Here is a 20,234-nt window from a genome sequence, read left to right as displayed (position 1 = left end):
TGAGACATTTCTACTCTGTAAACTTATATTTTAAGTGATATTTCAAGTATCTATAAAGTCAAGAGATAAAATTTTGATTCGTCTAGAAGACTATACCAATTCGTTGAGAAATCCGTTCACTGTGTAGGGATGGTACTTTATAAACTTCATGGAAAGAAAATTTTCTCCCCCAATAAATCCAATTATTCTTTCGGTTTAATAGATCTAGTCCTAATTGAGCTCAAACAAAGTGAATTTTAATTAAAATCACTTGGCTTGAATTAAAATATATTAATATTAATATAAAATATTTTTAAAATTTAAATAATATATTAAAATCTTATTAGGGTTAGCGCGAATTAGAGATTAGATAAAATATTTAAAAAGAAATTAAAATCGCATCTCAATTTCACTTTATCTATAAAAACATTTATTGCCTTATTTAATTTTAGATGATTTTTATATTTTTTAAAATATTAAATTAATATATTATTTTCACCTCTAAAATTCTCCAATATGGTGAAAATTTCGAAACAATATTTTCGGATTGGTGTCCTAAAACAAGTCAAAAAACAATTTAAATTTTTAAAATTTTCCGGCAGTTAAACAAAATTATACATAAAATAAGGGACTGATTTGACAATTTAGCCTAAAAGTGCACATTCAAACTTAATCCCCTATTATCATCCACATAAATCCAAGCCGATAACCTCAAAATCAACCATCAAAATGGCCAATTCGATCATCGTGCCACGTGTCCTGTGGTTATCACCACCCCATCCATAGCCTTCAAAAATCACCCCCCACAAAGATTCAAAGAGAAAAAGGCCAAATAAAAAATAAAAAATTAAAATTTTTTAAAAAATAATCTAATTGGCCAAACCACCTTTATATTCAAGTTTCGCGGCAACGCCACCCTCTCTCTATCAAAAATTTCTTTTAACATATTTGTATTTTTTTTATTTTTTATTTTGAAAAACCTCTTTCTTCTTTTTGTTTGGGTAAACTTTGTACCTTTCTCCTTCTAAAACCCTTATGTTTATCTTCATGGTTTAGCTCAGATCGAACAAGGCTGTAATTTGGTAAGTGGGTTTGTTTCCGATCTGTGAATTAGGGTTTAAAAAGCTGAGATTTTGAAACTACGTGTGCCTTTTGGAATGTTAATAAGACATATTGTGTTCAAAGTATGAATCTTTATGGTTTTTTAAAAGTGTTTTTTTGTTTTTCTTTACTGGTTTTGAAGCAGTTTTTCGAACCATTGGCCATCCTTTTATACTGAATTATAGATTTTGGTTTTTGAGTTCCTGCAATTTGGATTTTTTTTTATATTTGTTCTTATATGCCCTTTTTTTCAGAAAAAAAAGGTGATGGTTTACAGAAGCTTTATAACGGATTCTTTTAGATTTTCAAAAAAATATGTATTTTTTGAACAAAATCTTGATCCTGGATTTGAGGTGTTCTAGTGTTTTTTTTTTTCTCTTTTAATTAATTATTTAAAAATTTAAACTTTCTTTTTTTAGTTCATTGTTGACATTGATTTTAAATTTGCACAAACTTTTATATTTCCCTCCCTTTTTAAGCTGTTTACATTTATTAACAAAACAAGTTCCAATTCTAAACTGTGTTAAATTCTGCACTACCATTTGCTGCTGGGGTCTTTGATCTGTATTAAATTTATCAACTTTTCATATATTGGTTGGCTAAGAATTAAGTTAAGGAATCTAATTTAGCTAGTTTATTCAAGTTATGGATAATATTTTTTGGGGGTTTATGTTTGTTAATGGAATTTTTCAGATAGAGAAAGGTGTTGATGGCCCCAACAAGGAAATCTAAAAGTGTGAACAAACAGTATTCGAGTGTATATGAAGTATCTCCTGATAAAAATGCTGGGAATTCAAGAAAAAGTACGGCAAAGGTAAGTGTTTGAGTAACTTCTCATTGATTTTTTTATCATATGTTGGTTACTTGGTTAATTTGGAGCACTTTATTTGCTAATTTTGTGTTGTTTTGACGTGTGGAATCTACAACATAGAAGAAATTAACTGACAAGTTAGGAACTCAATGGAGCAAGGCTGAAATTGAGCAATTTTATAAAGCTTACCGGGAACACGGGAAAGATTGGAAGAAGGTATTGTTATTTCTGATACATTTACTGTAACTTTGAGAAATATCAAAAGAACTAAAAAAAAAAGGTTTTCTTTGTAGTTCTATGCATTCTTTTATATTGGGATAATCCCATCATGGACTGTATAATTATAAACTTAATTAACCTTTTTTTATTTGTTTTAAAACTTTGTGATTTATTATGTTTAGGTGGCTGCTGCTGTGCATAATAGGTCCGCTGAAATGGTGGAAGCCCTTTACAGTATGAATAGGGTATGTTTAGCTTTGAATGTAGCTTTAAGAACTAATATTGCTTAATTCTGTGCTTGGATGCTTCTAGGTTTATTGATTATTGTTTCTGCGCTACTCAAGGGATTGTGTAAGAAAGACTAACTATTCTAAAAAGATCAAAAAGGGGGGAAAAAACAGTGAAACTTCTTAGTTAATGCCATTTCTTAGCTTTAACTAGGCTTCTCAAGATTTATCCAGTTGAAATTGGATGAGGATTGTGCTTAGAAATCCATGCACCGCTATGGTGTAATGTGAACGAGCAGTTTCTAAAGTCTTCAAGAGGTTATATAGAGTCATGTGCTTCAGGACCTGTGAATGTAGTTTCATTTGGGCCTTTATATGTTGGAAAAAGCATTGCTTTCGTCTGTCCTCTATTTGGTTATGAATATTGTTAACTTGAGGTCTTTTTATAGTAACTGTTTTATTTTCAGGCATATTTATCCCTGCCAGATGGAACAGCTTCTGTGATTGGCCTAATAGCAATGATGACTGACCACTATAATGTCCTGGTGAGTTTGGATTTTTCGTTTTGAATATTTACAAGGAAATCTGTGATATTTGCTGTATTTGTTATGGCTTATCTTTTATTTTCAGCAAATTTTGTTCCCCTCTCTTCTTTGCTGTTAATACTATTAATTTTAAAGCTATTCCACAAGCTTCATTCTGCAGTCCGCATTCTTATCAATAAAAGTTTTTGTTTTTGTTTGTTTGTTGTTGTTGTTGTTGTTTTTTTTTTTTTTTTTTTTTGTGTGTGTGTGTGTGTAGTCTATTCTTTAGGCAGTATACTTCCTCATTGTGCTCCTTTTCTTTTTTTTTTTTTTTTTTTTTTTTGCAAATTGCATCTTTTCCATTTTAGGCTCTAAAATAACTTGAACTCTTATTATGATTCCTCTACTGACTAAGGATTGAAAATTTTGCACCATCTCAACCAACAGGGCGTGAGTGATGGCGAAAGAGAGAGCAACAAACCTTCTGACATGTCAGAGAAAGTTCAAAAGCGAAAGCGAGCTAAGGTTCATCTTGAGTCCTCAAAAGAGGATGTTGTTCAGCCCCGATCCATTGCATCTAGTGAAGGATGCCTGTCTTTGTTGAAAAGGGCAGGTCTTAATGGTAAGATACATTGTTCTTGTTAGCACTATTGTGTCTATCTTCAATTTAGTTTCTTTGTTTATCATAAGAGTCTTTAATTTTTCCCTCCCCTAGTTATATCTCTTTTTTGGCAATTAAAGCAACTAGGAGACCGAAAAGGGAAACAGTCAAAATGATACTATTTGTCCAAATATATGTTGGAAGAAAAGCAAAGAATTGTGCTTGAAGTTGTTTTTGGTTTGTCGCAGAGCGGAGAAGTCTAATAATATTAGAAAGAAATGTTATCAATCAGAAGGGGAAAACTAAATAAAAGGTTCCACTGGTGATTGTTTGGTCTGCAGAAATAACACAAGAAGAGAAAACAAAAGCTTTACTTGATGATCAATTAGAATAAGTGGAAGATGTGCAGATGCTTTTGTGAATCAAAATTCTTTTAGGAGGATCTCTAATGTGGGAGATACACTGGCAAGCTAATATCAGAGCTTTCTTTCTTCCTCTTTTTGATATTTTAAGGCTTTTCCTGCTATTATTTGTATTTTCTTCTGCAATCCATGTTTACTTGCCTATCTATAGGGAATCCAAGTGTTTGCATTTAGCATCATTATTAGTTCAAAGATCAGTGGAGACTGTTCATGATCTAGGAAAATTCTTTCAGTGTCTAGGGGACCAATTGTCTTTTGGTATAATATTTGGTTCTGTTTATGCAATCATAATTTGTTCTTAGTGTTTTATGTATTTAAAGGGGAAGAATGCCATGTTTCAAATATGTTTGCCAAGTATAGTATGTCAATGCTGGCAAAAGTTTATTATAATAATCTCCATAACTTGATTGAGGTCCTCATTTGGTTTTGGTTCCTTTTAGGTATTCTTCCTCATGCATGTCGGAAAAGGACTCCTCGGGTCCCTGTTTCATATTCATATAGGAGAGATGACACTGAAAGTTTCGTTCCACCAACCAAAAGAATTAAGAAATCAGAGGTTGATGATAAGGATGATGAACATGTTGCTGCATTGACATTGACTGGGACATTGCAGAAAGGAGGTTCCCCTTCTGCTTCTCGTTCACCTTATAAAATAACTGAACGCAGAAGACCCTCACCTGTTCGAAGCTATGATAGGATGGTATATTACCTCTGATTTAAGTTTATAACTTCTTTTTTGTTGTCTTGCCCTATCTGTGCAATAATTTTTATGTTTATTTTTTCTATTGACATGCAATCAGTTGCCACAATCAGAGACAAGTAAGGCTGAGCTTCATGATTCTTCATATGAATGCTGGATGGAAGGTGGGCCTGGAGGCATAGAACTTGTAAGTGGAACTTATGCCAGAGATAGAGGCCCTTTGATGGATATGGACGGCATTGGTACTGTTGAAGTTCATCGAAAGGGGAAAAACTTTTACAGGAAGAAAATCAAAGTTGAAGAGAGCAAGAATAATCTGTCCGATGATGGTGGAGAAGCATGTAGTGGCACTGAAGGAATTGTAGGTAATGATCTCAAAAGGAAAGTTGATATGGAGATTTCTAGTGCAAAAAAGAAACTTTCACCATGTACTGAGAGGAAGAGAACTAAGAAGCATGTCCTCAGAGGTATGAACTTGAGATCTGGGATTGCATGATGTCATAGTTCTACTTAATCAAGGCAAAAAAGTAACAATAGAAAAAGAACAGGAAAATCAAAGAGGAATTTAACGTTGTTACATTGTTTAATGTATAATGGTTTCTTGTAACTGTATTACTTTTGGATTTCATACCACATACAAGCTCAACATCGGATTTTAATTCTTCTCCTGTATGTAGATCAAAGCTGTGCCCTAGATGCTCTGCTGGCATTGGCCAATTTGTCTTCTGTGGTGCCAACATCAATAACGGAATCCGGTAGGTGTCAGTTGCTTATATTTCAACTTTTTTCTTTTTCAGTGTACCATATGTTATCAGGTTCCCAGACACTTGTTTTAGTTGCTCATTATATGTTTCTTTTTTCTACTCCATTTACTTAATGCATGCTAGAAGGATTCATTTTCTTATTCCTTTTGTTGTTACCATGTTTGCCTAGAATCTTCTGTCAAACTGAAAGAGGATAGAACTACAATTGAAGCTGATGACCAGTCTAGTGTACCTGAAGCTGCATCTATAACTCATCATAGAGATAAAATAAAGCAACCCAGGCCAAATAAAAAGGTGCTCAACTTACTTAATGGAACTGAAGATGATACCTCTCGAAAATCAACAGTTTCTGAACCAAAACAACAGCAAGAACCTTCAAATAACCCAAGGAAAAGAAAACAAAAACCCTACGTTTCAAAGGTAGGTGCTGAATATTTTTTATTGTAACTATTTTCCTTCCAATTATGATTTTTGACAATCTTTTGTTCTAACTGCAGATATCAAACTCAGAGGCTCCAATGGATTCTCGTTTGAGAAAACATTGTGATAATGAGGTAGGTGAATCTTGTAATGTTTTATGTACTTGTTTAATGCATATTAAGAGAGCAAGTAACTTCCATGTTACTTTAATTACATATATTATCACCTGGTTGATGCTGTTTTGTCTTGTAGGAAATGGCTAAGGAAGAGAAGAAATATCTCACTAAAAGTAAATGTGCTTCTCAGCAAACATCATTCAAAGTTCCAGAAGGTTCTGTCACTAATAATGATCCAAAAATGGCTGGAATTGATTCAGTGGTGTCGACTTCACAAGTTCCTGCCCCAGATCCTGTTAGCTTACCAGCTAAGCATCAAAGTAGACGTAAAATGAACCTAAAGAGAGCTTTACTTTCAGCACACAAAAACTCTTCTGTTTGCACACTAAAAAATCAACCAAACAACCATTCTGTTCCACCGTTCACACCGAAGGTAGAACCTGATCTTCCACCATTCATTTCCTTCCCGCAAAAGAATTTTCAAAACTTTTAGAGTATAATTTATGGATGTTATTGGATTTCAGGAAATGCTTTCTTCCTGCCTATCATCCAATCTTGCACGAAGATGGTGCTGTTTCGAATGGTTTTACAGTGCTATTGATTATGCTTGGTTTGCTAAAAGGGAGTTTGTGGAGTACTTAAATCATGTCAGCTTGGATCACATTCCAAGGCTTACCCGTGTTGAGTGGGGTGTCATAAGGAGGTAAGTCTGTCATTATCCCTAGTGTTGAGAAATTTGGAAAAACAGAAACTTCACAATGCAATTGCTTGTTAATACAGTTCCCTTGGCAAACCTCGGAGGCTTTCTGAACATTTTTTAATTGAAGAGAGGGAAAAACTTAAACAGTATCGGGAGTCTGTGAGACAACATTATACTCAACTTCGTGTTGGTACTAGGGAAGGGCTTGCCACAGATTTAGCACCACCTTTATGTGTTGGACAACGAGTAATTGCCATTCACCCTAAAACAAGGGAAGTTCATGATGGAAAAGTACTTACCGTGGATCATGATAGGTGCAGGGTTCAGTTTGACAGTCCAGATTTAGGAGTTGAATTTGTCATGGTAACTGCATTTTTATAAACATATCAGCATTATAGATTGTTAATGTTCTTTCATTGCGGAAGTCACACAGGCATGTTATTGCAGGATATTGATTGTATGCCACTAAATCCGTTGGAAAATATGCCAGAAACTCTTAAGAAACAAAATCTTACTTTCGATCAATTTTCTTTGGCACCCAGAGGGTCCCAAGGGAATCGACATTTAGAGCTTGGTGGGCCTGAGGTATTCACTTCTTGTGGGTGCGTGGAAAATGCGACAAGCTCTGTGAACATAAACCCGATAAAGGTAAGAATGCTTAGAAATTGCAAATACTAATTTCTTTTATTGATTCTAGATTTTTTTGGTTTGATTTAACATGTTTCTTGTTAATCTCTTTGTTTTATGACTTGAGATTTCAACTTAACACATCGTTTTTGAGGACCCTGTTTTTCCTTCCCCCAAAACCTTCCCTTTTTGCACATTCTTTTTTTAATCAAATACTCTAGGTGTTCATTATTAAGTCTAGAATTAGAATTTTTGTAGCAATAATTTTAAATATTAATCCATAACCAATACAACATATATGGGTTTTGTCCAGGTTGATGCAAAACATACTCTGTTGCATGGTAAGCCAGCTCTTCCGCATGTTGTTAGTGCACATCAGGCAGCCTATGATCAGCCCCTTGGAATTGCACATATTCAAGGGAGGGAAGCTGATATACGAGCTATGTCTGAATTGAGTCATGCTTTGGACAAAAAGGTTATTACACTACTTTTAGAGATTCATTGTTTATACCCTTTTCAATTCATCTTAATGCTCTTTGATATTTTCATATGAGTTTAGCATGCTCATATAGATAACTAATTTGCTAGCGGATACCTCCATCTCCAAAAAATGATCTCTTTGGATTAAGTAGATTCATATTAGACATATCTATGTTACTCGGACTTGGGTGTGATTGTCAGTTATAGGTCTGTTCAAGTTTTCTAAGTTTTGGATGTATTTAGAGGGTAATATCCTCATACCATATCCAGATGTGTGTTGCACACAAGTGTAAGACATTGGTATTTCATAAAAAAGGATGAGTCCAACTAATATAACGATATCTATATATATATAGGTGAATGTACCTAAGAGGTCCCTCTATTATATGGACCTCATCAACTTAGTCCTATTATTAAATGGATCAATTTAGTCTACTATTAAAAAGAATCAAACAAGGCAAAATTGGAATGGAGTTGACATTTACTGTTAAGGAAATATCATTTACTTTTTAATAATGTTAATATTTTAAAAGTTTTTATGGTTCTGTAAATGAAATCTTTCATTTAGAATTGAACTGCAATTGAAAAAATTAGTTTCAAGACATTTTTTAAACGGTAAATGTTAACTCTGTTACAATTTAGAATTATTTGATTCTTTTTAATAGTATAGGACTAAATTGATCCGTTTAATAATAGAGGGACTAACTTGATCCGGTTCCTATAATATAGGGACTTCCCTGGTACTTTAACCTATATCTATATATCCATATTTACCACTTACCCTGAATCCGGGTAATATAGGCTGAATTACATGAGTGGGGCTGATCTTTTTCATGTATATATATAAAACATTGCAGGAAGCTTTACTGTCAGAGCTCAGAAATACAAACGACATAATAGAAATCCAAAATGGAGAGAGTTGTTTAAAGGTATCTGAACATTTCAAGAAGCATATTACCACGGTACTTGTACAGCTAAAGGAAGCCAGTGGCCAGGCATGTGGCTTCCATGAATTGTTAAAAGAACTGGTTAAATTCTTTTCATTTTCATGTTCTCTTCTTTGACAACTTCTGGTTTGATTGTTTTCTCTGCAGGCTTCTTCTGCATTACTTAACTTGCGACAACGTAATACTTACCCTGCAAACCCTCTATTACCATGGCAGAAACACCCAACTAATCTTGATTTCTTAGGTGGCTTGACAAGTTGTTCATTTGATAGTTCACTTATTTCACCAGAAGCAGGGTGTGTTGTAGGTGACATTATTAATGGCTCGAGACTAAAAGCACGTGCTATGGTTGATGCTGCTATCAAGGTACATCTTTTCATTCTTTGTATAAGGCTTATGGTCTTACACAGATTTGGATACAAGTGTCGAATACAAATACCCCTACATTTTAAGTTTTTTTTAGAAGTAATGTAACTTATGGTTTACTGAGACTTATCAGTTATCATGCACTATTTATTCAGGCTCTGTCATCGATGAAGGAAGGTGAAGATGCATTTAAGAGGATCGGAGAAGCTCTGAACATTGTTGATAAAAAGCAGATTACATCCGACATTAGTATGCCAGCGATCAAATCACCGGAGCAGAATCAGGTGAATGGCTCGGTTTCCATTACATCAAAACCAATGCCCACCACCGGTTGGGCCCCTAATCCCAGGTTGCAAGAAGCTTCCAACAAAAATGAGGAACAAGTTCCTTTGGAGCTTATCACATCATGTGTTTCTACCTTGCTCATGATACAGGTAAAACACAGTACCGGAACACTGCATCATACTTTTTTCTTTTAAATTTTGTATTGCAATTTTCGTGCATTCATGTTTTATTCCCTCGTGTTTTAATTAATTTTTCGTGTCTTCTTGTGTTGTATCTTAAAATTATCAAATTAATCTTTGTGCTGATTACCAGAAGACTCACTGCTTCATACCCATTTCTTTATTGCAATTATTTAGACGCAACAGTGCATATATTTGATGTTATATACCCATATTATTTTTCATGTACTTGTAGACATGTCAATTGACGGGTCGGGTTGACTTTAGTCAGATCAAAGCGGGTTATGAAATTCTCGGATCACTTTGAGTTAAGATTCTCAGATTTGGGTCATTCGGGTTTGTCAGTCGGGCTTTTCAAGTTGCTTCAAGTTTAGACAGTCAGATTTCCATTTTCGGTCACTTCGAGTTTAACACTTGTTTCATACATGTTTCTTCTTACAATCTTCTTAAACCTAATGATCCATGTGTTCATACTTTTTTTTCCTTCATATATTCATATCATATTCTATAGTTTATTTTAGTTATTTTTCGGTGTCTCCTTCGTGTAAATTGTATCCGTGTCTAAAGTTATCGAAAATCGAGATCTTTGTGCTGATTACTGGTTTGTCTTCTAACGTGCAGAGATGTACAGAGAGACAATTTCCACCAGCAGATGTGGCTCAAATAATTGATTCAGCCATTACAAGCTTGCATCCATGCTGTCCCCAAAACCTGCCTATTTACCGAGAAATACAAATGTGTATGGGCAAAATTAAGACTCAAATATTAGCTTTAATACCAACTTTAATATGATATTTCTTTTTTATTTTTCCAATTTTAATACAATATTTTTTTTGCAATTAGACGACGATGTTTAATAAAAGTGAAATATGAACTTCTAGATTTGTAACTCTTTTCTTATGAGTTACATTATCTTAATTCATTTTCACCCTTTTTTCCTCTTTATAAAGATTATGGAAGATGGTTATGAAGTGTTATATATTGGTGTCATTAGTCAGATTAATACCAATCCTGTTTAGCTCAATTAAAAAAATAAAAACAATTTGATTACAAGTATTCAACATTTAAAAAAAATACTTATTTATTATCTCTTGTGAGGTGTTTTTTACATTGACTTTGATATTTTAATTTTATTTATTTTCATTTGCAAAGTGGATATAGAGTTGAGGGAAAAAACGAAAATCTACTTAATGTTCGAAATGTTGGTTTATGAGATGCAGGGAACTGAATTTTTTATTTTATTTAATTTACAGCTTTAATTTTTATCATAAAAATAAATATTTTATATTTAAAATAATAAAATTAACTTTAAAAATCTATATAAAAAATTATTTATGAAAAATACCATATAAAATTTATTGATTGTTTTTTATTTAATTGAAAATGATTTTTAAAAACTTAAAAATTTTTCAAACATTATTCAAAATGCATAAAACAAAATTCATTTTGTCAAAATCAATTTAAAAAAAATTAATATGAAAAACAGAAAACAAACAGATATCACCCCAAACGGATGTATCATATTAATAAATTTTAATTTGATTTTACACTTATATATGTGTATGTAAAAGAAAATATTTATATTTTATATATTTTAATAATAACCACATTAGCTTCACAAATATATGGCATTACCTATATAATATCTGGGAAAGACTAGAACCAACCAAAGAGAGGATCAGAAACTAAAAAAAACTACACTGTCCTGTGCCCCAGGCAGAGTTTCAAGCCTTAAACCTGTGGATCTTGAACCCGAAATTGCACTCTTCCAAGGCCAGCCAGACTAAAAACAATCTAGTGTCCCAGGCCAAGACTTGAGCTCTATGCCTATGTGGATCTTGAACCCGAAAATGCACTCTTCCAAGTCCAGCCAGCCTAAAAACTACCCTGTCTCACCGGAGAAGACTAGACTTTAAGCCTGCGCGGACCTTGAGCTGGAAATGCACTCTTTCAAGTCCAACTAACCTAATATCACAGGTTGAGACTCGAGCTTTAGGGCTGTGCCGATCTTGAACCGGGAAATGCACTACATAATGTCAGGGACTGTGTGGATTATGAACCCAGAAATGCACTCTTCCAAGTCCGGCTGCTACAGTTACACCCTTTCCTTTTCCCTGTTAGCATAGTCACAGACAATGATGCTACAACAGCAATATGGTTGAGTTGATTATTGAAATGAAGGTGGGGAAAATTGAATTCACAATTTACAGATTCTTTTCTTGCTCATTGAAATTTTCTATCCTAAAAACGGATTGGGGGTTGCAGTTACGAAGCCCCGTCAATCAAAACAACCAAGAGTCACAAAGATCATTCACCATGGGACGAGGGGTCGCGTGGAGCTGATAGAAACAGGACTCGATGAAATTAATAGATCTTCCTCAATGCCGCCACATTAAAGTGCTCAAATGGAATTACTTAAGGCTCAACCTTTATGAGCTAAACACCAAGCAAGAACCTAAAGATATCACTTAATGAAATAATTCCTTCAACTCGCTTGCTGCCAGCCTCCACAATCACGAGTCTCCTAGTCCCTGAAGACATAGGAGCAACAAAACAGCAGAGACTAAATCACGTTGAAGAGATTTGGAAACTTGAGATAATTATAAGAGAACAAGCTGCAGCATATGTAAGGCTTAATTGAATGAATAGCCCTTAAACTATTCCTCTTTTTTGAGTTAGGTACCTGAGCTGTTTTTTGGGTCGAACCAGGTACCTAAACTATAATACCGTAACCATTATAGGCCCCAACCGTTATCTCCATTTAAAAAAAGCCACTTCAACCAATCAGGAGTTGTCACATAATTAAAATTTTATTTTCCCTTAATTTAGTTAAAAATTTGAAAGAAAAAAAAGAAAATAATTAAATGAAAAATAAAAATAAAATTAAAATTAAAATTAATATTAAATAAAAATTAAATTGAAAACAACTCTCTTCATCTTCCTCATCCCAGAATTTACCATTGGAAATAAAAAAAAAAGCTTCTCAAATGATTAGTAACACCAACAACAACAAAAATTCCAAAAAAAAAAAATTAATAAAAAAGCTAAAATATTTGAAAAGTTAAAGAGATGAACCTGGACATGGAGATATAGAGCGAGAAAAGGTTAAAAAAAGAAGCTTTGGAGAGGCTAATGAACGAAAACCATGAATAATAGAATAAGAAGAAGTTGTTGAATGCACTTTCTCAGGGATGTACGTATTCCTTCTAATTAACAGAAAAGAAAGACCCAAAAAACTTCATGCACTTGCTTTCAATTTGGTAAATTTCAAGCCATTAAAAAAATACTCAGATTCAAAAAATATGGTGAACTTTGAAATCCTACAGCTTTGAAATATCCAGTTTCCAAGAAATACCCAAATTTCTCCTAGTATTTTGGTTTTGGGTTTAGATTTTTTTTTTTTTAAAATTCGGTATATTTTAAGTTTTTTTTCTAAGATTTAAAGCAATCAGATGGTGATGGAGGTTTGATGGTAATGAGATTAGATGATAATAGGAGATGGTAGATCAAGATGATGGAGGTTTGCTGGTATAGTTTGCAAGTAATGGGGGGTGGATGAAGTCATGAAGATGGAGAAGATGGAGAGAGAGAGGGGGATATTTTATTTTAATTTTTATTTAACAGTAATATTTATTTATTTATTTTCTTTTTTCAATTTTCTAGTTAAATAAAGAGCAAATAAAATTTTAATTATATGTCAACTCCTAATTGGCTAAAGTGTTCTTTTTTCTAATGGAGATAATGGTAGGGCCTGTAATGGTTACAGAATTATAGTTTAGGTACTCGGTTCAACCAAAAAATAGTTTAGGTACCTAACTCAAAAAAGCACTATAGTTTGAGGGCTGTTTATTCAATTATGCCCGTATGTAAATATAAACAAAAGAGAACGTCTGGAAAAGGATACCTGGATTTGCCAACCGCTCCATCACTTTGTGCAAAGTATCTGATTGTAGACACATTTGACATCTTTGTCCATTGAAAGAGTTTGCATCTTGCTCCAACTGCAAGGCCTGCAAGAGTGAGTATCACAAAATTCTTAAGAGGTCTTCGACATTTCAGCCTGATAAGAAAAGCTCCATTTCCATCTTTGCATTCAACTTAATAGGCACTTAATGCACATACAATATTTCAGAATTACCTGATGAATACTCATGTCTTCGAGACGAACCTGTGCGTAAGCTTTATCCTTTGCCAAAGTGGTTATATCACTGTCAAGCACACATGCGGATAACTTTTGTTAAGGAACATAAATTAATCAGTTTTGCATCCAACATTTTATTGTTCTTATAATTTTCATTTCTGAACTAAACAAAAAATGTCATTACCTTCTTGAATATATATCAATCAACGCGTTATTCTCATCCACTATTGGTATCGAACTTACCTCGGCTGCAAAACAAGGAGTGATATTGTAAGATGGAAAAGAACAAATACCAACTATCACTTATAACTCTAATGGACATCCCTCCCAAAATAAAAGAATTAGTAATACAATAACACCTCTAAACAAGGTCCATCCGTATCTACAATATATGACTAGTTATTTGAACGTTCACCAAGACAACTAAGGTAAAAAGCTCAACACGCAATGAAAAGATGTAGACGAAAAAACATCCCGAATCCAACCTTACAAGAAATAATGCTTGAAACAGTCCATTCCTTTCTAAATTACTCACTAAGTCATCATTTCTATCTTATTGTACTACATGAAACATCCGCAGCCAACTTCTTATTTTTCTCAAAGTAACCATGTCCGACATGTGCCCATGCATATCTAGACATGGCCTCGGTTAAGGGATTTGAAAATTTTTCAGGCCATAGCCTGGCCCATGAACACCTCTACCCATCTCTGGCATTGACACTCAAGCCAAGTAACATGGATCAACAGTGGAAAACCTTAAGCACAAAGGCTGGAGGTTACCTTGCACAAACAATGACAGAGCATGGTTCATGGTTCATGGGCCATAGCCTGGCCCATGAACACCTCTACCCATCTCTGGCATTGACACTCAAGCCAAGTAACATGGATCAACAGTGGAAAACCTTAAGCACAAAGGCTGGAGGTTACCTTGCACAAACAATGACAGAGCAGCACCAAGAGAGGCATTTGGTCGCAGCATTGCCAATGGCCGACGATTTGATTCCCCGATTTTTGGTACCCGAGTACCCAAGGGAATTGAACAAATTGGTTGTTGAAGAATGGGCAAGGAGCTAGAAGAATGTTTAAAATGTCTGCAAATACCTGCAAATTAGGTTCGGGTTAGAAAGAACTCATGCACCCTCAACAAACAAATATGAAGTCAAGTACCTTCAGCTAACAACAAAGTTAAAAGTTTACATTTTAGGATTTCAGACAAGGTGGCAAGGTGTAGAAGCTGCGGAAACAAACCATCTGGTGACGAAGAGTGAGTGATGGGAACCGTAGCTACATTACCGTTCAAAATCTTCAAAGCAACATCCTTCAAAGAATCATGCGGCCCAGCCTGCATACAGTGGTACTAAATGTTACCGTACAGATAAAAAAAACTAACCCAAAAATTTAGATTGACTTCAATAAAGTCCAAGGACTAACAAATATTAGCAAAAGAAGTCTGAGAAAATACAAGATAAATAGAATTACAACGGGATTCTTTATAAACATGGGATTGGGTAATTGTTCTAAATTTTGGGAGAAATATCAAAGATTGCATAACCTTAGTAACATGAGAACCTGAATAATCGTTCCTTCCAAAAGCTGGAACTGCTGGACTAAGAAGTTACCATCTCTTTTTCATGAATATATCCCAAAAGGTCATCCAAAAGCAATAGGTCAAGAACTTAAGATCACATGGTAAAAAAAAAGCTCATCCTAATAATTTAAACAATTAAATAACCCATTTTTCAAGCCAAAAGCAGTAGTTTAACTTTTAAAATTCCATTTAGAAAAAAAAAATGAAGAGCTGAAAATCAAGTAGTATTGAGGCAAGTTTACCACCTTCATGAACAATCCAAAAAAAAATGTAAATAATCAGAGGCAAACATGAATGGTGAACCAGATATATTAGATAACCAAGTAAATGAAAGCCCTTACACAAACAAGACGTCTAGGATATGATCTGGCATTGCCATCCATCTGTCTGCTAATATGCACCTTTCCCTCCTTCCAAGCTGATATCGTGTGCGTCTCCAATTCTTCTTCTGTCAAATCCGAACCAAGATTCCCCAACTGTCCTTCAAAATACATGTTAAACATACTCAAAGGTACACTGTTGCAAATAAGGGGAAATAACAGGTATTTCCACATTTCAACTTGCAGTATTTATGAGAAAGCTTAAAAACATCCCATTAGTACTCCTATAAAATTATGTTACTTTATCCACTGCTTTACAGTGATTTAAAACATTTGATTAGCTGTGGAGGACAACAGGTAATCTCTAGCCAATGAAACTTTCACCAAATATTTTACATAAAGAACTACTTCAGTAGTTCATTGAACGATTCTCTCTCTATCAAAAATAGGTAATCTCTAAGCCATTGTTGTTATAAGGTGTCTTGATGTCATATGATGACTTGTATGCTCAACCTCTTACTATAAAATACAAGAGGCTACCCCACTGTTAGGTGGCTCTCTGGTTTTTCCTTCCTATATTCCTCTTATTCTCTCTCTCCCCCAATAATGGAGATCTCTAAGTTCAGCATAATAAGAAAGAAGCATGGTTAGTTTCATGCCAGAATTCCATTGAAAGTAACAGCCACCCATCTATTTCATCAAAGTTCATATCTGTAATCCATACAACAATGGGTCTCTAAACAGAATTTGCCCTTAATAAAATTGCTTTTTTTCCAATTACAAATAAAGTTTTCCTTAAGCTTCTTACAGCTTAGATTAACATGTGAAAGGAAAAATGAAAATCTTTTTCTTTCAAACTTACCTCTCTTAAGATAAGAATAAAGTCCAGAGCACTAAGGACTCCAACAAACTGGGCCTTGCAAGAATCCCAGAGAGGAGCCACGGGAATTCCCTGAAAGTAGCATAAATCAACAAAGATTATATCTTTGCTGACAATCGTAGGTGAAATGTAAAGACTATACGAGTTGCACACCGATGTAATCATTAAAAACTCTAATAAAATGTAAATGACTTATTCCAAAGGAACTAGAGAAAGAAGAATTACTTTACTTCAGATAAGATGCATACAAAACATAAAAGGGAGAGAAAAAAAAAGGAAGCAGTAAAAGGGAAAAAATTGCATGCACTACAAAGTTATCTTCTCTCTTGATGACAGACTTAAGAAAGAGGGAAACATTTGAAGTAGAACCTTCATTTGGAATGACTGTGCATATCTTTCCTATCCGCATGTTTTTAAGTCTTTAATGAGATTCACCTGTTCATGCAGAATATGGAATGCTTGCTTCACAGCAATATCAACATCCAAGGCAACGACCTGCGACAATGGACACATTCAGATAGAATTAGCCTCAAGCAACCCTAATAAATTACCACATAAACAGCTCCTAGAGAAAGGTAATGCATTCAAACCTTGCCTGACTCAGGAAGCAACTCATATGCCGTGTGTCTTGACAAGAAAGCAGCTATACGATGACGAGAGACCTCCAAATCTGCATTGGATATTGTTGGAGCCGCTTCCTACAAGTCACCCATAAATGAACTTAAGTCTTATCCATCTAAACTCTAACATATTACAATAACTTTTGGCTTGATTCCTTTACAAAAAGCACCTCAACACTTGATAAAGGACTGACAAAAAATGACAACTTAAAAGAGACTAACGTGAACACCAAAAATACTAAAAAAAGAAGTATTTAAATTGTTTAAGAAAGAAGTATACCATTTGACTAGAAACATCATCCAGGTCCATATTGGACCTACCTGGCGTCTCAGGACTAAAACTTGGAGGAAGCATATCTGGTTCCCTAGCTATAAAGATAGTGTTAACCACACCATAATCACCAATTACAAAAGGCTGGTGCTCATCATGCCGCCATTCGTTATCAACAAAAAACTTAAACTGCCGAGAAAAAAACACGAATATTTTTCAGATAGGAATAAACATGCACTCTGCAGGAAGACTACATATGCATCCATATGATGCAGCATAGAGATGAGCAAAGATATACAGAGCTTTCCTTCATGCATTCTCCTACTCTTCAATTAGTACACAACACGCTTCAAATAGAAAAACAATCATAAAACTTGTCATATTTGTTAGATAACAAAACGTCAACACATATGGTAAAGCAGCTCATGATCTATTTGAAGCTACAGCTTATAGAGCTTAATTTACCATCACTAGGAATCGAGGATAATCTCTGCGATGTACTTAATAACTCAACTGGGATCTCATCAAAATAGTGTAAAGGTACTTGCAACATTTACATCCAATGAATTATCAGTACCATTTCGATGATTGCTCAAATTGGAGAGGAGAGATTTAAAATCAAGTCTCAACATTCAAGTGCTCTGAACAGGAGAAAAGAGTTAACTATGTTCTTTAAACAGGTTAAATTCTTCTACAAGGAACAGGCTGGACCGAAGATTTTATCTGAAAATATACACAACCATTTAAAAAACCAAGAATATTGTACCATATTATCACTTAGAATCCAGTTCCAAATATGACTTTTCCAGTCTAAAGTTTGGGACTTCACAGCTAATATCTCTCTCTCACACACACACATAAATAAAGAAGAAGAAGCTGATTAACCTGATGGTATCCAGGGCTCAAGCTACAAATAACTTGAAATACAGTGGGACAACCCTCCATTGGAGACATAGGTATATGCTCTGACCATCTGCGCACAAAATGATACAATCAATAGCCAATGTCCAACTTATATTAGTTTTTTTTTTTTTTTTGGGGGGGGGGGGGGGGGGTTGTGAGCTTCAAATATAATAAATTTAAATCACAGGTTTAAGAGGCCAAATAAAAAACCAAAATTGTGATATTTGTCAGCTCACCTCGTAAAGGAGCCACAGAGAAACACTCTACTTCCCCCATAAGGCCAAACGAAGCGCATTGGAATCAAAAGTGACCTTGAAACTCCACTGTTTCCATTGCCACTATCTGGAGCAGAAGCAAACATTTCCTCCCCAATTTACACAAATACCAAATTATGTGTCCACCAGAAACTCAAATGCAACCAGTTCCCCACTTGGTTTTTTTCTCCTCTTTTCTCACCAGGAAATCACTAAAACTCAAGCAATTTAAAGCATTTAACAAATTTTACCTCAACTGATCAAGATTAGTAACTTAAAATCATTTAACTTTTTTTTCAATAGGGATCCTTTACAACCAAGAGCAGAGGAGCCCCTTAATGCATACTAATTAGAAGCCACCGAATCAAAACCAACCCAAGAAAAATATCTTCTTTTTTCTAACTATTACCACACAAAAACCCCTAAAATCTCCAAATGAGAAGCTCTTACAAATCCATTACAAGTTTCAATAATCCTCTACATGTGACACCCACAAAACCCAATCGAAACCTTCAGAAATCAACAAATTCAATTCCCAAAAGTCAACAACTCAAATGGCTATTACAAGTCCAACCTAAAATCCCACCCCTGGAAATGACGACCATAAAAAAACCCAATTGGAGCTTGATCCGGGACCAAAATAAAAAATTTAACAATGAATTCACCCAAAACCCTAAAAGAATGACAGTTTCTGTGGGTTTTTTCAGTGGACGATTTTGGAAAATGTAAAACGTAGAGAAAAAAGTGAAGAAAAAAACCCCTAACTTGGATAGAGAAAGATTAGAGGGAAGTTGACATTGGTTGGATCTTCGAAAGATTTTGTAGCCTCTCAGTGAAGAATCTGATTATGAATAAAGATTTTTTTTTTTTACAGTTTAAAATATATTAATGTAAATATAAAATAAATAATAAGTTTAAAACAATAAGAAAATGTGAATAATAATAAACTACACTCTGTTTACTACTTTTTTTCTTTAAAAAAAACACTTAACTAAAAAAAAAATGCAAAATTATCACTCAAGCTCTATTTTTTGTCGCCAGCCATTAACAGGTTAACCGAAAGATAACATGACAGTTACAAATATTTGTATACGTTAATTTGATTTTAATTTAAAAAAACAATTCAAAATAATTACGTATAAAAAATTATACAAAATTTAACAATTAATTTTAAATAATAGGATTCCAGTTTCAGAACTAAAAAAATTATTTCTTTTCTTCTCCCCCTCCGTCTTCCTCTTCCACATCATTTCTTCTTCTTCTCCTCCTCATTTTTTAAATTATTAAAATAATCACTTTTGTTTTACCTTATGTCACATTTTAATCATTTAGTTTATTAGTTGTAATATTTTAATCACTAAACTATTAATTAATATTAATAGTATAATAGTAAATTAACGTGTCATGTTAAATCATCATTTCAAATAAAAATTTAGGTTAAATTATACAATCGGTGTTCATAATTTTTTCTTTTATGTCTTTTAACTTTCCTTTTATTTTCTTTATTTTCATTTTCTTCTCTTTTCTCCTATTTTCACCCTTCTCTATTTCTTTTAACATAATTTTTTATATTTTCCATTTGTTAAAATTAATCTCTATACTTTTATTTTTTTAACAATTTTTTTGAGTGAGGCGAGTTTTTGAACTAGTAGAAAACATAGAAAAACTATGTTAAAAGAAATGAAGAAGGAAGTAAAACAAAAGGAGAAGGAGAAGAGAATGGAAAATAAAGAAAAAAAAAATTAAAAGAACATAAAAAAAATTACATAAATTAAAAAAATATAGGGAC

General features: G+C 33.8%; 2 protein-coding genes across 7 annotated transcripts; one reads left to right on the top strand and one right to left on the bottom strand.

Moving 5' to 3' along the window:
- Positions 1–800: 800 nt before the first annotated feature.
- Positions 801–10,507, top strand: LOC108470417 (protein ALWAYS EARLY 2-like). Of its 6 annotated transcripts, none has more exons than XM_053021796.1 (20): positions 801–1,061; positions 1,774–1,894; positions 2,015–2,107; positions 2,293–2,355; positions 2,805–2,882; positions 3,309–3,483; positions 4,325–4,584; positions 4,685–5,051; positions 5,262–5,339; positions 5,518–5,768; positions 5,846–5,902; positions 6,021–6,317; positions 6,409–6,587; positions 6,665–6,947; positions 7,032–7,232; positions 7,525–7,686; positions 8,549–8,620; positions 8,786–9,004; positions 9,160–9,438; positions 10,090–10,507. In XM_053021796.1, exons 2-20 carry the CDS (start codon positions 1,790–1,792, stop codon positions 10,258–10,260), a joined length of 3,390 nt encoding a protein of 1,129 aa, XP_052877756.1. In that variant the 5' UTR covers positions 801–1,061; positions 1,774–1,789; the 3' UTR covers positions 10,261–10,507. The 6 variants fall into 6 exon arrangements, with proteins under 6 accessions (XP_052877756.1, XP_052877755.1, XP_017627202.1 ...); XM_053021795.1 differs by having other exon boundaries at positions 8,549–8,653; XM_017771713.2 differs by having other exon boundaries at positions 8,549–8,686.
- Positions 10,508–10,968: 461 nt separating this feature from the next.
- Positions 10,969–19,702, bottom strand: LOC108472057 (sucrose nonfermenting 4-like protein). Its single transcript, XM_053021875.1, has 13 exons — positions 18,428–19,702; positions 18,174–18,261; positions 17,298–17,477; positions 16,988–17,095; positions 16,833–16,892; positions 16,380–16,469; positions 15,539–15,673; positions 14,807–14,951; positions 14,537–14,710; positions 13,794–13,857; positions 13,607–13,676; positions 13,373–13,478; positions 10,969–11,999 (listed from the first exon to the last, which is right to left on the bottom strand). The coding sequence occupies exons 1-13, from the start codon at positions 18,550–18,552 to the stop codon at positions 11,905–11,907; spliced, it is 1,440 nt and encodes a 479-aa protein (XP_052877835.1). The 5' UTR covers positions 18,553–19,702; the 3' UTR covers positions 10,969–11,904.
- Between the last annotated feature and the right edge of the window lie 532 nt (positions 19,703–20,234).

This window comes from Gossypium arboreum, chromosome 11 (genome assembly GCF_025698485.1).
Source record: "Gossypium arboreum isolate Shixiya-1 chromosome 11, ASM2569848v2, whole genome shotgun sequence".
In the NCBI taxonomy this organism is placed as follows: domain Eukaryota; kingdom Viridiplantae; phylum Streptophyta; class Magnoliopsida; order Malvales; family Malvaceae; genus Gossypium; species Gossypium arboreum.
This window is presented reverse-complemented; position numbering and strand designations above follow the sequence as displayed.

Coding starts and splice junctions, on each gene's coding strand:
- LOC108470417 (XM_017771712.2), top strand. CDS start 1,790: ATGGCCCCAACAAGGAAATCTAAAAGTGTGAACAAACAGTATTCGAGT. Junction 2,108..2,292: donor ACGGGAAAGATTGGAAGAAG/GTATTGTTATTT, acceptor TATTATGTTTAG/GTGGCTGCTGCTGTGCATAA. Junction 9,005..9,159: donor TGGTTGATGCTGCTATCAAG/GTACATCTTTTC, acceptor CTATTTATTCAG/GCTCTGTCATCGATGAAGGA.
- LOC108472057 (XM_053021875.1), bottom strand. CDS start 18,552: ATGTTTGCTTCTGCTCCAGATAGTGGCAATGGAAACAGTGGAGTTTCA. Junction 18,262..18,427: donor CTCTGTGGCTCCTTTACGAG/GTGAGCTGACAA, acceptor TTTTGTGCGCAG/ATGGTCAGAGCATATACCTA. Junction 17,478..18,173: donor TGAGCCCTGGATACCATCAG/GTTAATCAGCTT, acceptor TTTTCTCGGCAG/TTTAAGTTTTTTGTTGATAA.